This window comes from Apus apus, chromosome 8, assembly GCF_020740795.1.
Source record: "Apus apus isolate bApuApu2 chromosome 8, bApuApu2.pri.cur, whole genome shotgun sequence".
NCBI classification, from domain to species: Eukaryota; Metazoa; Chordata; class Aves; order Apodiformes; family Apodidae; genus Apus; species Apus apus.
The window spans coordinates 26,837,405-26,853,130 of record NC_067289.1 but is presented as its reverse complement, the minus strand read 5'-3'; the positions used below and the strand labels follow the sequence as shown (position 1 = coordinate 26,853,130).

At 41.1% G+C, this 15,726-nt stretch overlaps 1 protein-coding gene across 2 annotated transcripts; it reads left to right on the top strand.

The window, feature by feature from the left end:
* The first annotated feature begins 19 nt into the window (after positions 1–19).
* Positions 20–14,808, top strand: GYG1 (glycogenin 1). Of its 2 annotated transcripts, XM_051626333.1 has the most exons (8): positions 20–125; positions 3,400–3,535; positions 5,352–5,526; positions 6,093–6,255; positions 9,615–9,741; positions 12,878–13,097; positions 13,753–13,803; positions 14,026–14,808. In XM_051626333.1, the coding sequence occupies exons 1-8, from the start codon at positions 119–121 to the stop codon at positions 14,194–14,196; spliced, it is 1,050 nt and encodes a 349-aa protein (XP_051482293.1). In that variant the 5' UTR covers positions 20–118; the 3' UTR covers positions 14,197–14,808. The 2 variants fall into 2 exon arrangements, with proteins under 2 accessions (XP_051482293.1, XP_051482294.1); XM_051626334.1 differs by lacking the exon at positions 13,753–13,803.
* Positions 14,809–15,726: the final 918 nt, after the last annotated feature.

Here is a 15,726-nt window from a genome sequence, read left to right as displayed (position 1 = left end):
TTCGGGCGGGGCCTCCGCCCGCGGCCAAAGACGTGCGGCCCGTGGCCCCGCCCCTATATAAGGGGCGTCCCGGGCGCAGCCCCCAGCGCGGCCGCCGCAGCCGTTGGGAGCGGGCACCATGGCAGGTCAGTGCGGGCACCGGCGGGCGCCGCGGCCGCCATCGGGGCGGGGAGGGGAGGGGAGGGGCGGCCCCGGCAGCCGCCGGGGGGGGCGGGGGGGCCGGGGCGGCTGCGGCGCCGGGCGGGCCGGGCCGGACCGAGGGGACAGCCCGGAGGGACAGCTCGGGGAGGCAGTGCCGAGGGGACAGTGCCGAGGGGACAGTGCCGAGGCCGCCCGCATCCGCCGTGCCCGGCGCTCCGTCCCCTCCCGGGGGATGTGGCCAGCGCGGCCCAGGGTAGGAGGGTCCCCAGGGGCCAGCGCGGGGCCGCAGCGGCTCGCAGGGGAAGCGCAGCCCTCCCGCAACACCAGAGCGTGCGAGCCCTGCGCCTTTCGGTACTTCGCAGCGAGAGACTCAGTACCTCTCCAAGTATGCCCGGCTCTTTCCTTCCCAACTTTTTCCTCGGTTCTTAGCTTACCCGTCAGGTAAGCTGCCAAGGGAGTCGGTTTCACTTTCAGACGCGAAGGCTGCAGGAAGTTTGGAGCTCTGCTTCCCGACACACGCCTTGATTAGATGCTCTCGTCGCTGTAGGAATCCTGCACTCAAAAAAACCCAGATGTACTAGTACCTCATTGAAAGAACAGACTAGGCAGACACCTGTGAACTCTGGCTATGCCTAAGAAAATGCTTTTGGGAGAAGTTTTAAAACATCTGGGGCAAGCACTCCAGTCTCCTCCTGTGTCTGTCAAATGAAAGACTGCTCCTCGCTCAGCCTTCCAGGATGCTCTTAGGTGTGTAAGGGCTGGCACAGAGACTCTTGTGTACAGTCACTATGGCCTATGAGCTGGGCAGCCAAAGGTGTCTCTGAAGTGAATCTGTTTTGCCTGGGTACATCAGTGATGAAGCTGTGCAACCATTTTCTCATTCTCTGTGTTTCTGCAACCACAGTGTTAATAATAGTTCAGCATGTTTCAGGCATAACAGTGACTGCTGTGTGAACATAACCTACTGTGGAGGAAACGTTTACAGAGAATGGATGGAGAAGGGGAAGAGGATGGAAGGGGAGACCCATGAAACTGAAACAAATACTTGTAATTTAGGTAGAAAGGACTAGTCTCTTTCAGATGCAGCTTCCATACTAAGCAAACTGATTCTTGCTCAAAGTGTAGTATGGACTCATATATAACATGTCTGGATACACTTATGAAGGTATTTTAGAGAAGCTATGAAACAGAACATGGTTTCTTGAAAACTTAAGAAAGCTGTACTGCCTTGGATGCGCTACAAGTTGTCAGGATCCTTCTGTCAAGCAGTCATACAGTTTCCTACTGCAGCTGGGATGTCAGGGGGCTTCTTGCCTTTACTCTAATTATCTTGACTTTATTCTCTAAGACCTTTGTGTGCAAATAGTCAGTTTCAGTAAGATGAGGAGACATGGCAGAAGTATAGCTTCAATGAAGTATAGTTCAATGAAAAAGACTAATATTTCAGAGGTAAGGTCACATTAAGAATTAGTCTTATACTGCTGGGAGAATAAAAACCAACACAGCAATGTTCAGATGAATGTTTGGTACAATCCCACTTTGTCTGCACTGGATATTTAAGGAGCTGTCTTTCAGCACAGAGTGGCAGACTTCTATTGAGTAGTAACATGCAAATTAAGTAATGAAAAATGCTGCTCTATTGGGAGAATGGTCACACCATTTAGAGTGCCATTTTTTAAGCTTCAAAGAAACACAACATTTGCATTTACTGCATTATATAAACTATTACAAATTGGTAGCTAAATTGAACTGAAAAAAAAAAAATCTGTATTCCTGGCATTGTACGACGTTTTTTTACTTTGTAATTAACCACTCTAATCTAAATCCCTTGGGACTAGTTGGTTTTGCTGCTAAGCAAAATAGAAGGTTTTGTAGCTGGTCTGTGGAGCTTGTAAACCAGGGTTGCAGAGCTTATAGACAATTATGGTACATGACTTTCTTTTATCTCCTGTTAAGATGGCATTAAGTTAAAAAGATACTGATGATGACTGTCTCATGGGGTGAGGAGTTGTACCAAACAACAAACAACAATCTCTCTGAAAGTAGAGCAGTGGCTATTTTAATCTTGCTACTAGATTTGATAGTAAGCCTCTAAGTGCCCAGAACCCTCACTCTCAATCTAACCCAGCTAACAACTTGTGTAAAGAAAAGAAATTACAGTTGCTAAAATAAATTTTAATGTGAAAATCTACTCTTGAAGGTCTTAGGAAGAAACTATGTTGTTGATAGTGTAAAAAATGGTTTGGTAGAAAAACAGCTTACTTCTTTATGAAGTGCTGTAGCTTGGAAAGGAGTACTACATGGTGATAGTTAACTGGCCACATGGCAAGAGTTAACATACTAGATGGTGATAGTTAACTGGCCACATGGCAAGAGTTAACAGCAAACGGAGGAAGCTTAGAAGTTGCTTGCTTTTGTCAGTCCCACGATGGCAGTTTAAAACAACGTGGTAACTGAAAGAATGCAAAGCTTGTATTATATGGCCTCAATATGCAGTATATGGCAAAGTGATCCATTGTGATCTATTTTTGAGATTCGGCTGGAGCAGCAGATATAATCATTTTTTAGGAACAATCTAACCTTCCTTCTTTTTGCATGAAGAGCAAAAACCATTGCTGCAAGTCTTAAATTGCTTATTGTATTACTGGTTACTTTCCATTAACTCTTGTACTGTTGTGATAAAGCTGCAACCATGGGTTGCAGAACAACTCATCTGCAAAATCCTGAGCTAGAAAAACTTAATTCTGTTGTCTAAGATCTAATTAAATGCTTGCTTTCATTTTAAAATAAAAAAGTTTTACACTGCCCTAGCTTCAGAGTTCAAAGCTGAACCTAGAGTTAATCTACAAAACTCTCCTGTTTACTAAATTTAGACTAAATGCAAGCTCACCAACTCCCAATACTTTTAGCTTAAAAATATTATATTAATAGCCAAAATAAGGCCCTTTAGACCTTTTGGATTGTCTCAACATTTGGCATGACTTATTTAACCTGGGAGTGAACTGGAACTTTTTTTTTCCTGCAACACTCTTGATGTTATTTTTTTACTGCATTTTGCTATGTGTCAAGTTACCAACAGCAAGTACAGCTATGCATGTGTCATCTCCTTATGCAGCCATGTAGGTAGGCCCAAATACACAGACTTAAAAGGAACATCTTGGAGATCTTGCAGCATGATTACCTAACATTACTAAGTTTCTAGTATAGCTGTCTCAGAATAAAGTAGTGGCTCATGCTAACTCGACCCATTTCTTGCAGACCAGTCTTTTGTGACTCTAGCAACAAATGACTCCTATGTGAAAGGAGCACTGGTACTTGGTTCATCCTTGCAACAGTACAGAACAACAAGGAAGCTGACGGCACTCATAACTCCTCAGGTCTCAGATCTTATGAGGTAAGGTCACATACTTCAAACTGCCACAGTTCCTGCTGATGCGAAGGTTGAAAAACGGAAGTTAAATTCCTTAACAGTAACCTTCCAAAACTCTGGAAGTGTAAGAGCTAAGCTTAGCAGAGTTCAACTTGCACTATCTGGAATTCTGTAAGTTATTCAAACAAGAAACTGTTTTGTGGTTTGTTTCTTTTCCTTTGTTCCATATGACGAGTTAACAAATACTCTGTAGTAAGAGCACTAAATCGCGACTTGATGCTGATATTTCCACTGGATCTTTGCTCTTTCACAGTCCTACTTAGAACTGTCCAATGATATGATATTGCCTGTGCATTCATTAGTGCTGTGTCTATGCATGTGGAGGTGAGAGTAGGGAATTGGTGATTTTTGTCTTGCAGAACATTTCAGATTGAGATAATGTAACACAAGTTCTCTTGAAATCTAGCAGATACTTCAAATTTTATCATGAGAGAAGAAAATGAACAAAACTAAAGTAGCATCAAGTGTGTCAAATCAGCAGATCAACAGAGGCATCTAACGAGGTCACTACAGTACAACAAATGAAATTAACAGGCAGCTGCTTCCTACAGCCTCTCTAGAATAGTCAGTCTGAATATGGAGCGGACTGGGTGCTCTTTCCACATGTAAGAGGAGGGTAAAAAAACCTAGTTAACTTAATAGCTACATGAACTCCAGATGGTAGGTCAAGATTTTCTAATTGGGGAAAGTTTGTTTGAGAAGATCTCTCAATTTATAGAGACAGTAGAGAAGTGGCTCAATAATAAATGGAGTGAATCTCCCTGGAGTCTCCTGGCAGCTTAATGGCCTTATCAATATAAATGTTACATATAGGAACATCCATTCTAGCCCATTAGGTACCTCTGCTCTTTTAAGATGAATCATAAATGTGTTTATGCACTAGTATGAGCCCATGAGCACTGTGCCCTTACCCACTGGTGTAACTGTCTACACTAACAAAGTTTGCCTGAAGTTAAGAAGCAACTGTCCATACCAAGCGGTCAGTACAAAGGCAGCCTAGCAAGACTGAGTTCTAAAACTCATTGCACGCTTTGTGGCTCAAATTGTACTGGTAAATTGCTGAGTGTTCAAGATACTCTGCAGAACAGTGAGACTTTACAGATCCTTTTCTTTGAGGCAGCATTAACTCCTTAACCTCTCTTAAACTAATGGTAACGCTTTACTGATGGTGAAGCAAAGGCTGGATATCTACCACACAATTTCACTACATTGTCTGAAAGCTTGTCACCCTTAGATGAACATGATACTAGGTCAAAATGCCGCTTTAAGGGATAAAGAATGTTTTAGCAACTGGGTCTAGTCAGATATCCCCAACAGTTGCAAATCCAAAAGGTGTTGTCATAACTACTGCATAAACTTTTGTTTCAGCTGTTTAGCATTCAGCTACTGTCCTGCTGAAGCTACTCTAATGGGTTCCCATTTCTTAAATGCCTGCTCAAAGTAGACTGTTAACTTGCCAAAAATCAGAGTCTGGCTGAAAGAAAAAAAAAAAAGCTGTATGAAAAGTTTGTACTACACAACCATGACCTACTGGACTTGGTAGCAATGCCAGCTAAAGCCATTTTTGGAATAAAAACTCAAACTTCCTTGTTCCCCAAAACATGCCCGTTACAAACTGGAAACCTCAAGGCACACAGGTGTTCTTGTACTTTCCAACACATGCAATTGAAATCTTACTGCCAGGTTCCCTGTTACTCCTCTTGTCTTTATGCAATCTGTCACCTGGTCTGGTGCTGGAATAACAAAAGAACTAAATCTTGGCAACTGACTCTTTCCCTAGGACAGTGCTGGAAAAAGTCTTTGATGAAGTCATACTAGTAAATGTCTTGGACAGTGGGGATTCAGCACACTTGGCATTAATGAAAAGACCTGAGCTGGGTGTCACTCTAACCAAGCTCCACTGCTGGGAACTGACACAGTTTTCAAAATGTGTTTTCATGGATGCAGACACAATGGTAAGTTGTCATGTATCATAATGACCTGGTATGGGGGTTGTTGGATTGTTTTTTCTGTGTGTTGTTTTCAGTTTTGTTGTTTAGGGCTTTTCTGGGGGCAAGTGGAGGTTAGTGGTTTGTTGTTTGCTTTTTTTTTTTTTAAGAGGAGGGTTAATAGGGTCTTTTTGCTATTGAACAAGTAACTATAAAAAAAAAATAGGTTAGACATTAGGAAGAAATTCTTCATGATGAGGGTGGTGGAACAGGATACCTAGAAGAGCTATGGCTGCCCCATCCCTGGAATTGGACAAGGGCAGGTTGGATGGGGCTTGGAGCAACCTGGTCTGGTGGGAGGTGTCCCTGCCCATGGCAGGGGGTGGGACTGGATGATCTTTAAGGTCCCTTCCAACCCAAACCATCCTGTGAGTATGTCCATAAAGTGTTGTCTTCCTCAAGACAAGAAAACACTGATATGAGATCTTTCTTTCATGTCTCAAGATGGATGTCAAAATCCATTAAAACATCGGTCATACCTCAATTCCTAACCTGAAAACCAGAAAACAATTTTTTACCCCCTTTACAACTAGGTTTTGTCAAATATCGATGAGCTTTTTGAGAGAGAAGAGCTGTCTGCAGCACCAGATCCAGGCTGGCCCGACTGTTTTAATTCGGGAGTTTTTGTTTACCAACCTTCCATTGAAACATACAATCAGCTGTTACAGTTCGCAGCAGAAAAAGGCAGCTTTGATGGTATGTATTAATTTGTATTTCAATAGAAGAAGTTGGACCAAAATGGTGATAGTGGTTGGGATGGCTCAGAAACTACATACATCAGGGGGACTCTATGACTGAATTCTAAACTTAGTGTAACTGCACAAAAATTATCTTTCTTATAATAGAGGCTGTCATTACAATACGTAATAAACCCACTTTTTTCACATTTCCTAAAATAAAATACCTCCAAGTTTGGCCTCCAAACTGGCAGTTGTAAGCATTAGCAATGTAGAATTGGGCACCAAGAAATCTTGAGGTACAGGAAGCACAGTGCATGCATTAGCAAATGAAACTGCAGTACTATGCTTCATGCATTGCTGACACTAAAGGCTTGAATGTTCTATGCCACCTCAAGTTGCTGTGGAAAAAACAGTACTGATCAATTTGAGTGCAGCTTCAGACAAACACGTGAAGATGCAACTAGCTCTTCATATGCTATATGTAAGCCTCCTGTCATTACAGGGTGGTGACTGTATTTTTTCCCCAATACCAAGTGCATGTAGCCTTTGCTGCTTCTTGCTGTAGGTCACCTGACACTGGCCACTGAGCTAGATTTTAGCTTGAGAGGCCAAGTTCTGCTGTCCTGTAAGTCTCCTCACCAATCCATTACCACTGCAGGAAATACTTATGCTGCCTGAAGGCTGCTGTAGTGAAAGGCTTCTGAATGACTGCCACTGTCTCCTGTCACTAACAGTCTTTAAGTAACCTCTGTGGTACAAAGCAAAGTAACTGAAAAAGCTATAGAAAACTTCAGTAAATAAAACCATAAAATGGAACTCTGAGTAGCAGAACAGCCTGTGGACTTACCTTGCAGTACTGTGTAAAAAGTAAAAATTCTAGATGTTGCTCTTAGTCTGCAGAATAATCCGTTACTGTGTGGACTCCTGTGTGTGGCCTCCTAAAGAACACTAAATGCAGTTGGATGATAATGAATACACTGTAGGGAGAATGAGTACTGCAATGTAATGAAGGGTCTGTCTGTACCTTGCTGTTGACAAGACAGGAGCTGGTAACTCTGGGAATGCTTTCAAATGTTGGGTGTAAATTGATGACCAGTTACGGTAAAAGCTGTAGCACAGTACTGAATTGCTGCATTTAAAAAAAATCCCAAACAACTCAGCAGCCCCTCCCAACCTACCAAAAAAACCCAAACAACCCCCAACTTCATGTTAAGTAGCTCCAGGAACATCTGAGACTTGGTGATTGTGTCATCTGAGTTTTGTGCTTGATTGCTAGTAGATACCATCTTCTAGGTCTAAGGCTCCTGTCCTTTAAAATAATGGAACTACTTCCACAATGTATTTTCTGACTTGAAAGCTAAAGCCACACAATGGTGAAACTTCCTCCATGTCATAAACATGAAGCAATTGTTGTAGCTCTTAACAGCAAAGATGGTGGATTAATGGTTTAGGTACTGTGCATCTAGAACTGTAATTTGTACTTTAGCTTTAAAATTTATTCAGCTTGTATTAAATGTTAGCACTGCTCACAGTGACAAGACCACAGAGACTGTAAGTACCTGCATAAGCTGCTGCTGAGCACATGAACTCAGTGAGGAGAAAGGGGATTTAAACTTTAATTGATCTAGAGAGTAATAATAAAAGTTCCTAGGAAACTTTTTGTAAGAGACAGGGTCACTGCCCTCAACAGGACACAGGAATACAAACTCAACAAACCACCAAGCTGTGCATAATTGAAGTCAAGCTCTAAGCACTCCATCTGCAATGTCAGTCACCCTGAAATGCAAGACTTTCCTGAGTTTATAATGTTTATAGCAGCAGACAGATGCCTCCTCTGTAATAGTGTTGTCCAGAAATTACAGTAATGGCTACTTATGTAGACAATTACTTGTATATTTGAACTTCACCTTTTTAGATACTGAGGAATGTGTCAAGTAGTAATTCTGGGTATCAACTGAAATTAGTGGAGTGGGAAAAAACACCTGGTGTCTAAGGTCGAGCTTATTCAAGATTACTGTTTAAATCTGAACTAGGATGACTAAACACTGCTTTCAGTGGCTGCTTTGGTACAAATGCACACAATGGGAGAGTATGTGAAACAACCTGAGAGAAAGTTCTATAGAAAAGGTTAAATACATTGTTGCTGCCCTTCAGTTAGGAGCTGATTTGAGGGGTCACAGACTTTCTTTTAGATGATGTTACTGTTAATATATGCATTCTTAGCACAGCATGAAGTTAGAAGTTAAAATGAAACATAGCTGAGTAAAGACCAGAGAACTTGTCTGGTTTCTTTGTATCTGTTCTGTTGTGATGGGAACAACTTCTGAAAAAGTGTTTTCCCTCCTTTATGGGTTGAGAGACAAGTCAGAGGTTTGAAATTACTGGATTGAGTCTCTAGGCAATTTCTCACTCTGCAATCTGCATGTATGCTGACAGCTGTAATGGGATACTTCAGAATTTGTGAGTGTACTGCCTGTACATCTGCTTTCATGCCCAGTGTTTGGATACTTCAGTTGCAAAAAGCAAATTCTGCTTAAACAGCAGGGAGGGTGTAAACCTTAGTGCTGCCCTAAATCTAAATGTATTCACTGCAATAAAGAATGGATAGAAGTAGTTTTACTTCTCAGTAGCTGCTTATAAACTAGTCTGCTTTGGGCCATAAGATATTTTTTTTTTTTAGCTACTCTACTGCTGAGATACCAAAGAACTTTAGACTTGTTTGACCTCATTACAACCACTACTTGCAAAATAAGAGGTGACCCCTCCCAGTACAGGAGGCCTGGTTGTAACTTAGATTGGCATCCTCACTTAGGGGTAACTCAGCAGCTTTTTAGTACAGAACTAAGAATGCCTGTTAAGGGATTTGATGAAGTTTGTCACCAAGACTGAATGTACTCATATCACAGTGTAGGCAGGTGCGCCCAGAGCTGCAGGTCTAGCAGACCACTGCTGTGCTAGCTCTGGCATTGAGATGTTGGCCACGCATCTGTAAGCATGAGTAAGAAAACTAATTGCTGGCACTTTATCTTCTGAGCTACAGCCTTCCTGAAGCTGAACCATACTCAACTGCTAAGTCATGTTTTTTGCTGCCTTATACAGCATGAACTTCAGCTGTCAAAGAGACTGAATGGCAGGGTTTGTGAGCAGCTTGCTATCTTTTACCAAAAGTAACCCCACATATACTACCTTTTTGAATTTTCTGCATTTTTGGGATTTTCAAAGGCTGCAGGGTTTACAGGGTTGTTCACAAATGGAACTCTAGTGCTTCTACTGAACATGACAGCTGCATTACCAATGCTTAATTGGTGAAGTGATTGAAAAAGATCCTAAAATGGCTATCTGATGCTTGTAGCCTATTAATGCTTTCTTTTTCAGGTGCAGATCAGGGGTTATTAAACACCTTCTTCAGCAGCTGGGCAACAACAGACATGAGCAAACATCTACCGTTTATTTATAATTTGAGCAGCACTTCTGTATATTCCTACCTTCCAGCATTTAAAGCGTAAGTTGAACACTCTTAAGATTTTCAGAGCCTATATAAACCAATTTCTTGGAACAGAACAAACAGGCAAAATGTGAACTTCCTTGTTTTTTCTAAAAGGAGACCATTATTGTTACTAAAAGAAGATATAATAGTTTCCACGCAAAAAAAGTTGAATGAATGCTAGTTAAATTAATCCCGTGATAAATGTGGAGAGAGCTGTATCTGAAGCTTAAACAACTCATGCCTGGTGGTAACACTGAAGTTGATTTAGAGTAAGCACATTTGACAGATCACTTGCAAAAGGAGGAACCACTACTCTAGTATGGGATATTGTCTATTACAGCTCTAACCAAAGGCAGCAGCTCTTGAATCAGCTCCACTGGTGGTGTTTCCAGCTAGATACCTTGACCCTTCCTCATGCAAATTACTTAGGATATGTAACAAGCAGTAGCTACAGTTCATTGAATCAGTCTACACCATTCAAAAAGCCACGGCAAACAAAGACTTGTATAAAGCTAGAATTACCTCCCAACAGTCTTCCTAGATGTCAGACAGATCCTTAAGCAAGATAGAACAAAGACTACAGCCAACCACCACACCACTCCTGTGTTCTCCACACGGTCTCCTGTGTAGGGAAAACAACTGCATCCTCCCTAGCTAGCAGTATTAGATTTGGCATGTGAGTAAACAGTATGTCAGGGTCACTCATAGTGTTATAATAAACACAGGAGGAAGGGAGGGACGCATGGGAAGCTGAGATGTTACACAGAAGCTCTTATTCATGAAGAGATGCAAAAGTTGGGGAGGTGGAGGGAAAGTACCAAGTGCATAAAACCAATCTGATCTCTGAACGACATCAGGTTACTAGTGTCTAAAGCAGCAGCTCGCATAAGCAGGACTGTTGCTGGCTCAAGATCAAACTATGTCTTGTGATCAGAATACCATCTGAAATCCTGTCATGCTAAAAGTGGAACACTTATTTAAAGAAGTATATGCAAGCCTAAGAATGACTCAGTAGTTGGATAGCATTTGATCAGCTAACACCTATTGTGGAGTATGTTGTCTTTCCATGGCTGGCTGGTTAGTCACATAACATTAGAATTTACAAATGACCTTGTTGCTACAAAATAATAACTGGATTTGGGGGCTTCTGACAAAAATTACATTTAACTGATGTTAATACCTAACAGAACTCTGCAGTCCTTCAAAAGCAGAATGCTGGAAATGCAGACATTTTAAGTAGAACGCCCTGCTCAATAGGTGGAACAATTTCCTTTGGTTAGATCAGCAGCTACACTTGATAATCAGCAGTTGGCATAAAGTGAAATTTAAACCTACTGACATCAATAGAGAAGTTTTTCGCAGCTTTGTACAGCGAGACTAGATTTCACAGCAGTCTCAGTAATCCTTTTTCCAAAGGAAAATGCCTATTCATGACAAATGCTCTCTAACTTCAAAACATTGATGAAGGACTTTTCTGGGAGATGGGGAAAGACAGATTAGCTGCAGAGGCCAGTGTGGATATAGAGCTTCCTAACGGTTGAGCTTAAATGTCCAAAGAAAGCACTGCAGATCTAGAAAGTATCTAGAAAGCAGATACTGAAAACACTGTAGAAGCCTGGCAGCTGTCAACTGTTGTCTTAAGTGGACTGAGCACTAAGAATACACTTCACCATTTGCAGCAAGTGTAACGTAACACTTCTTAAGCATTCTCTAGCTTAAATAGCCTTCATTTTTAAACAAGACAAGTTTCCTCTGAACAGCAGCAGCCTAAGATGAAGAAAACTCAGGCTGCTAAGTTAGTGCTGTGACAGCTAATAGAACTTAAGGTAGCCCTCTTATGCCAAAACTTGACCTAAGGAGATTAAAGTCCAGCAACTGACCTCTTGAAGACGGGTATTTTTTTCTTGGAATTGTTGCAATTGCTTGATCTTGTTTCACATGTGCATAGGTTTTCATTCTGCAATAAGAGCAGCTGTGTTCAAAACACAATGTGAATACTGAAATAGAGTCAAGGGTCTTAAAATAGCATAAAACCCCCAAGCAAATGCATACTGCCTTGTTTTGAATAGTATGAAGATGTTGAAACACCTGGATATTCTCCATATGCAGAACTATTTAAAATCTGAGCCCTGGTCAAAATGTCCAGCATGTGCTTAATGTTAGACAAACTAGTTTGGCATTATTATCTATTTTAATCATGTTGAGAAGAAATCCTTATGTGGTGCAAACTGAACTAGGTAAGACAGTCTCTCTCTGCAAGAGACTGGTATTGCTTGGTCACAAAAGTTACTGAAGCTGAACTCTAGCTCTGGAACCACAGAAGAGTGGAATAAATGTTGTTTAGTGTTCAAGTTCTTTGCTGCAGAAGGGATGCATTTCATGTACACTCTTGAGGCAAAAGAAAATCCTGGTAACACTGGGGACAAAACTGTAAGTTCATAATGAAACTGAAGTTAAAACAGTTTTTAAAAGAACCAAAACAAAAAAACCAGACACCACCACCATTACAAAACCCACCCTTGGCTACCTAAGATTATTTAGAAAGTAATGGTTGTCTAGCAAGGCCCTGCTGCTCCAAGACCAGAAGTCCTCTGAAATGCAGAGGTTGTACAAAGCAATTATTTTGCAGGGATAGTCTTCCTACAGCAGGACCTTCCAATGATCCTTTTTCTATAGGGCTGTAAACTGAAAGAGTAAACTCCTGCACTGACCCCTCTCTTCCATCATGCTTGTAATGGTTAACTATCTGGATCACTGACTTTGGAGTAGAATCTTTTTCACTTTTAAAACTAGTTCTGATTGCAACGGCTGCTTGAGACTGCTCTCTCCTGAGCTATGGACATCACTCTACGTAGAGACTTGAGTTGGCTGTAAGTACTTAAATAGCCCAGACCATTAGGTTTTGGCTGTATTCTGACTAGTGGAATGTAGAATTCTGGCTGCATTTTTTTCTGTTGCATAGCAATGCTTTCAGACCAAATAGGCATTGGCAGTTTGATCACTTAGTGTTTAGTCTCCTAAATATGTCATATTTGTTTTCTGGACACCTACAGAAACTGAAGGTGTAAAAGAAAAATAAAAAATGTCTGCCAGTCAAAACTCTTCTAGACACCTGCACAAGTTGTGGATTCTAACTTTTTCTGTCCAACAGGTTTGGTGCAAATACTAAAGTGGTACATTTCCTGGGAAGTACAAAGCCATGGAACTATACATATGACTCCAGAACAAAAAGCATAAAAGGCAATATGGACGACCCTAAAATAGTTCATCCAGAATTCCTGAACATGTGGTGGGATACCTATATAGCTAATGTTTTACCATTACTAGAACAACATGGAATTGTTAAAGAAACTACTACAGGTGTAAACATGGTACGTGCTTTAGCATTCTTGTAGAAACTACCCAAGTATGGATGACAAGCTCTCTACCATTCCACTGATGTCTCTTCCCTCTGTCCAACTCAAAGCATGGGTGCAGTTTATTTTGTGGGATGCAGGGTTTTTTGGTTTTTGGTTTTTTTTAAGCTTGGAATAAATACTACGACAGAAGAGAAGCATGCTGTAGTGGTCTTGAACACAGCTGTCTGCTTGCCTGAAACAAAGGAGGGAAGTGGCTAATGGTGCACCAGAAATTCTGCTGTGGTAACATCTTTAATGTATACAGAGAAGGGCCTTTGTGTTGCAGTTAATAAGGTTCTCAAGCAGAAGAACCCCAGATCAGCAGGCAGTGTGCACATACAGGTCTTGCTTGATGAAACAAACCTAGTTAAGCCTAGGATAGATAACTAGGCAATGAACAGTTACAGAGACTGGCAGTGACAAACCCCAGTACTTCTCAAAGCCACAGTAATCCTTCTAACTCTAGTTCTCATTCACAGAGTTTAGCAGCTTGCATGACTGCTGACTTTACAGTCCTAGTTTAGTACATGGGCCAGTTTAAGTTCTCCACCTTTCTAAGACTGACATTACTGATCTAAGATGTGTTTTCTCTTGTTCATCTTACATCTTTCTAACAAACTGTTTGCAGCTATCGGGCTTGGTCTATACTCTGGCTTTCTCTTGTGGCTTCTGTAGAGAGGTATGAAGAACTTAAACTCTTCCTTTCCTTTCTTTTTTTCCTCCCCTCCCTGCTAACTTCTGTAATTCTGCTTTGTTATTTTGCTAGGAAAGCTGCACAATCCCTGCCCACTAGCAATGCTTGCTGCCGAGCATGAGAACATCCACTGTCCCATTCTATGGCCTGTTGCTCACTTTTGCTATGCGAAGTATTTCTGTATTTTTACTCTGCCTTTCCTTTTAGGCAGAGGTTACAGAGGCAGTGTCCCACATATCAGTATCAGCACCATCACCAGTATTACCAACTGTATCTTCAGAAGAACGCAAGGAACGGTGGGAACAGGGCCAAGCTGACTATCTGGGAGTGGATTCCTTTGACAACATAAAGAAGAAACTCGATACCTATCTTCAGTAGAAATGCCTGTCTCAGTGGTGATGCAAGGACTTGTTCAAGAACTAACAGCTAGAAAGGTGTAGATGGTGGTCAGTTACACTTGCTAGTAGCTTGATGAAAAACTTCTTGGCTGAAGGCCTCTGCAGTGCTACAGATGAAGACAGCAAAAGCTAGGAAGCAGAATCTATAACTACCCACTTTCCAATTTTCCCTACTAGATAAAACCAGGTATTTTCAGCTTAAATTTACTTCTGTTGTGATCAATTGGCTAAACATATCCCTTGAAACTGGGTTTGTTACCTCACCTCATTAAGGTGATTAGTATTGATTCCTTTGCTTGCTGTTTTAGATGTAAAATATAATTCATGGGATTGCTCATACACTAGAGTGGTAGCCATTCTGCTTTACCATAAATGTATTAATGACACTGGGATACACACAGATGTAACAGTAATAGCACTGCTTTGCTCTTCCAGTCACAATTGCACTGAAGTTTTGACCAGGTTCTTACGCACAGTGCCTACAGCATGGCAGAATCCATCTTTCAGTTCTGTATACTATGGACTAGTAAACTGAGTTTTATCTGTTACTTGCAATGTTGCACTTGATACAAAAATAAAAAGTTGTCATGCATTTCTGGCTTCCCTAAACTGTTGAGCAATTTAAAAAAAAAAAGGGAGCTCTGAAACAGTCTAACTAAAATACTCAGCAGATATAACCCTTGAGCTTTGCTAATGCTACTCTAGCTACCAGTAGCAAGTGACCAGCTTTTAGTAGTAAATTATTTCCAAAGTATATAGTAATTTATCTGAGAACTGTTTAGGTCAACCCCTTTATTAGCTTGCCTTAAGTATATAGGACAGGGCAGTGGAGGAAATACTGGCTGAAGCTACTCACATAAGCAACATGGAGCTTGGGAAGAGGGAGTCTTTCTTTTGGTGACTAAAGAAACAATGTCCCTAACATGAGCCCTGAACACTGTGAACTTGTTCTTAAACACAGTGGTGAAGCAATTTTGGCAAAGACAGACTAAATTAACTAAGTTACTGTCTATACCCCAATGAAGAAAACTACTATTTCCATGTGTGCAAGAGAGTAAAACAAAGTACTTTTTTTTTTTTTTTGCCACACAGACTACATATTATATTCTAAGACACATGGAAAAGCAGTAAAAATACCACAATAAAAAAGGAACACAGCTGAAGACAGAGATTGGCTGTTATCTGTACTAAATTTCAGATCCATCTTTTAGCCAAATTACTTGGTATTCTGTCTTTGACAGCTATACTCTGTACTAGTCCAGAAACACTGTGAAAATACTATTTCTTATTAATGGAGGATTTTGGCAGGAAGCTAGTGAGGGTGCTAAACTTTTAGCCTAGAGATAAACAATTAACAAGCTCTCGCCATTTGCTGGTAAAGCAGAAGACGTAATCTGGGTATGAGAGTTAGTTGGTTTTAAATTGGTTTTGCTACTTAATTGCTCTAAGATTCCTTGGTCACCATTTAGCAAAAATGCTATGATGAGGTGCAAACCAAAGTAGCTTGTAG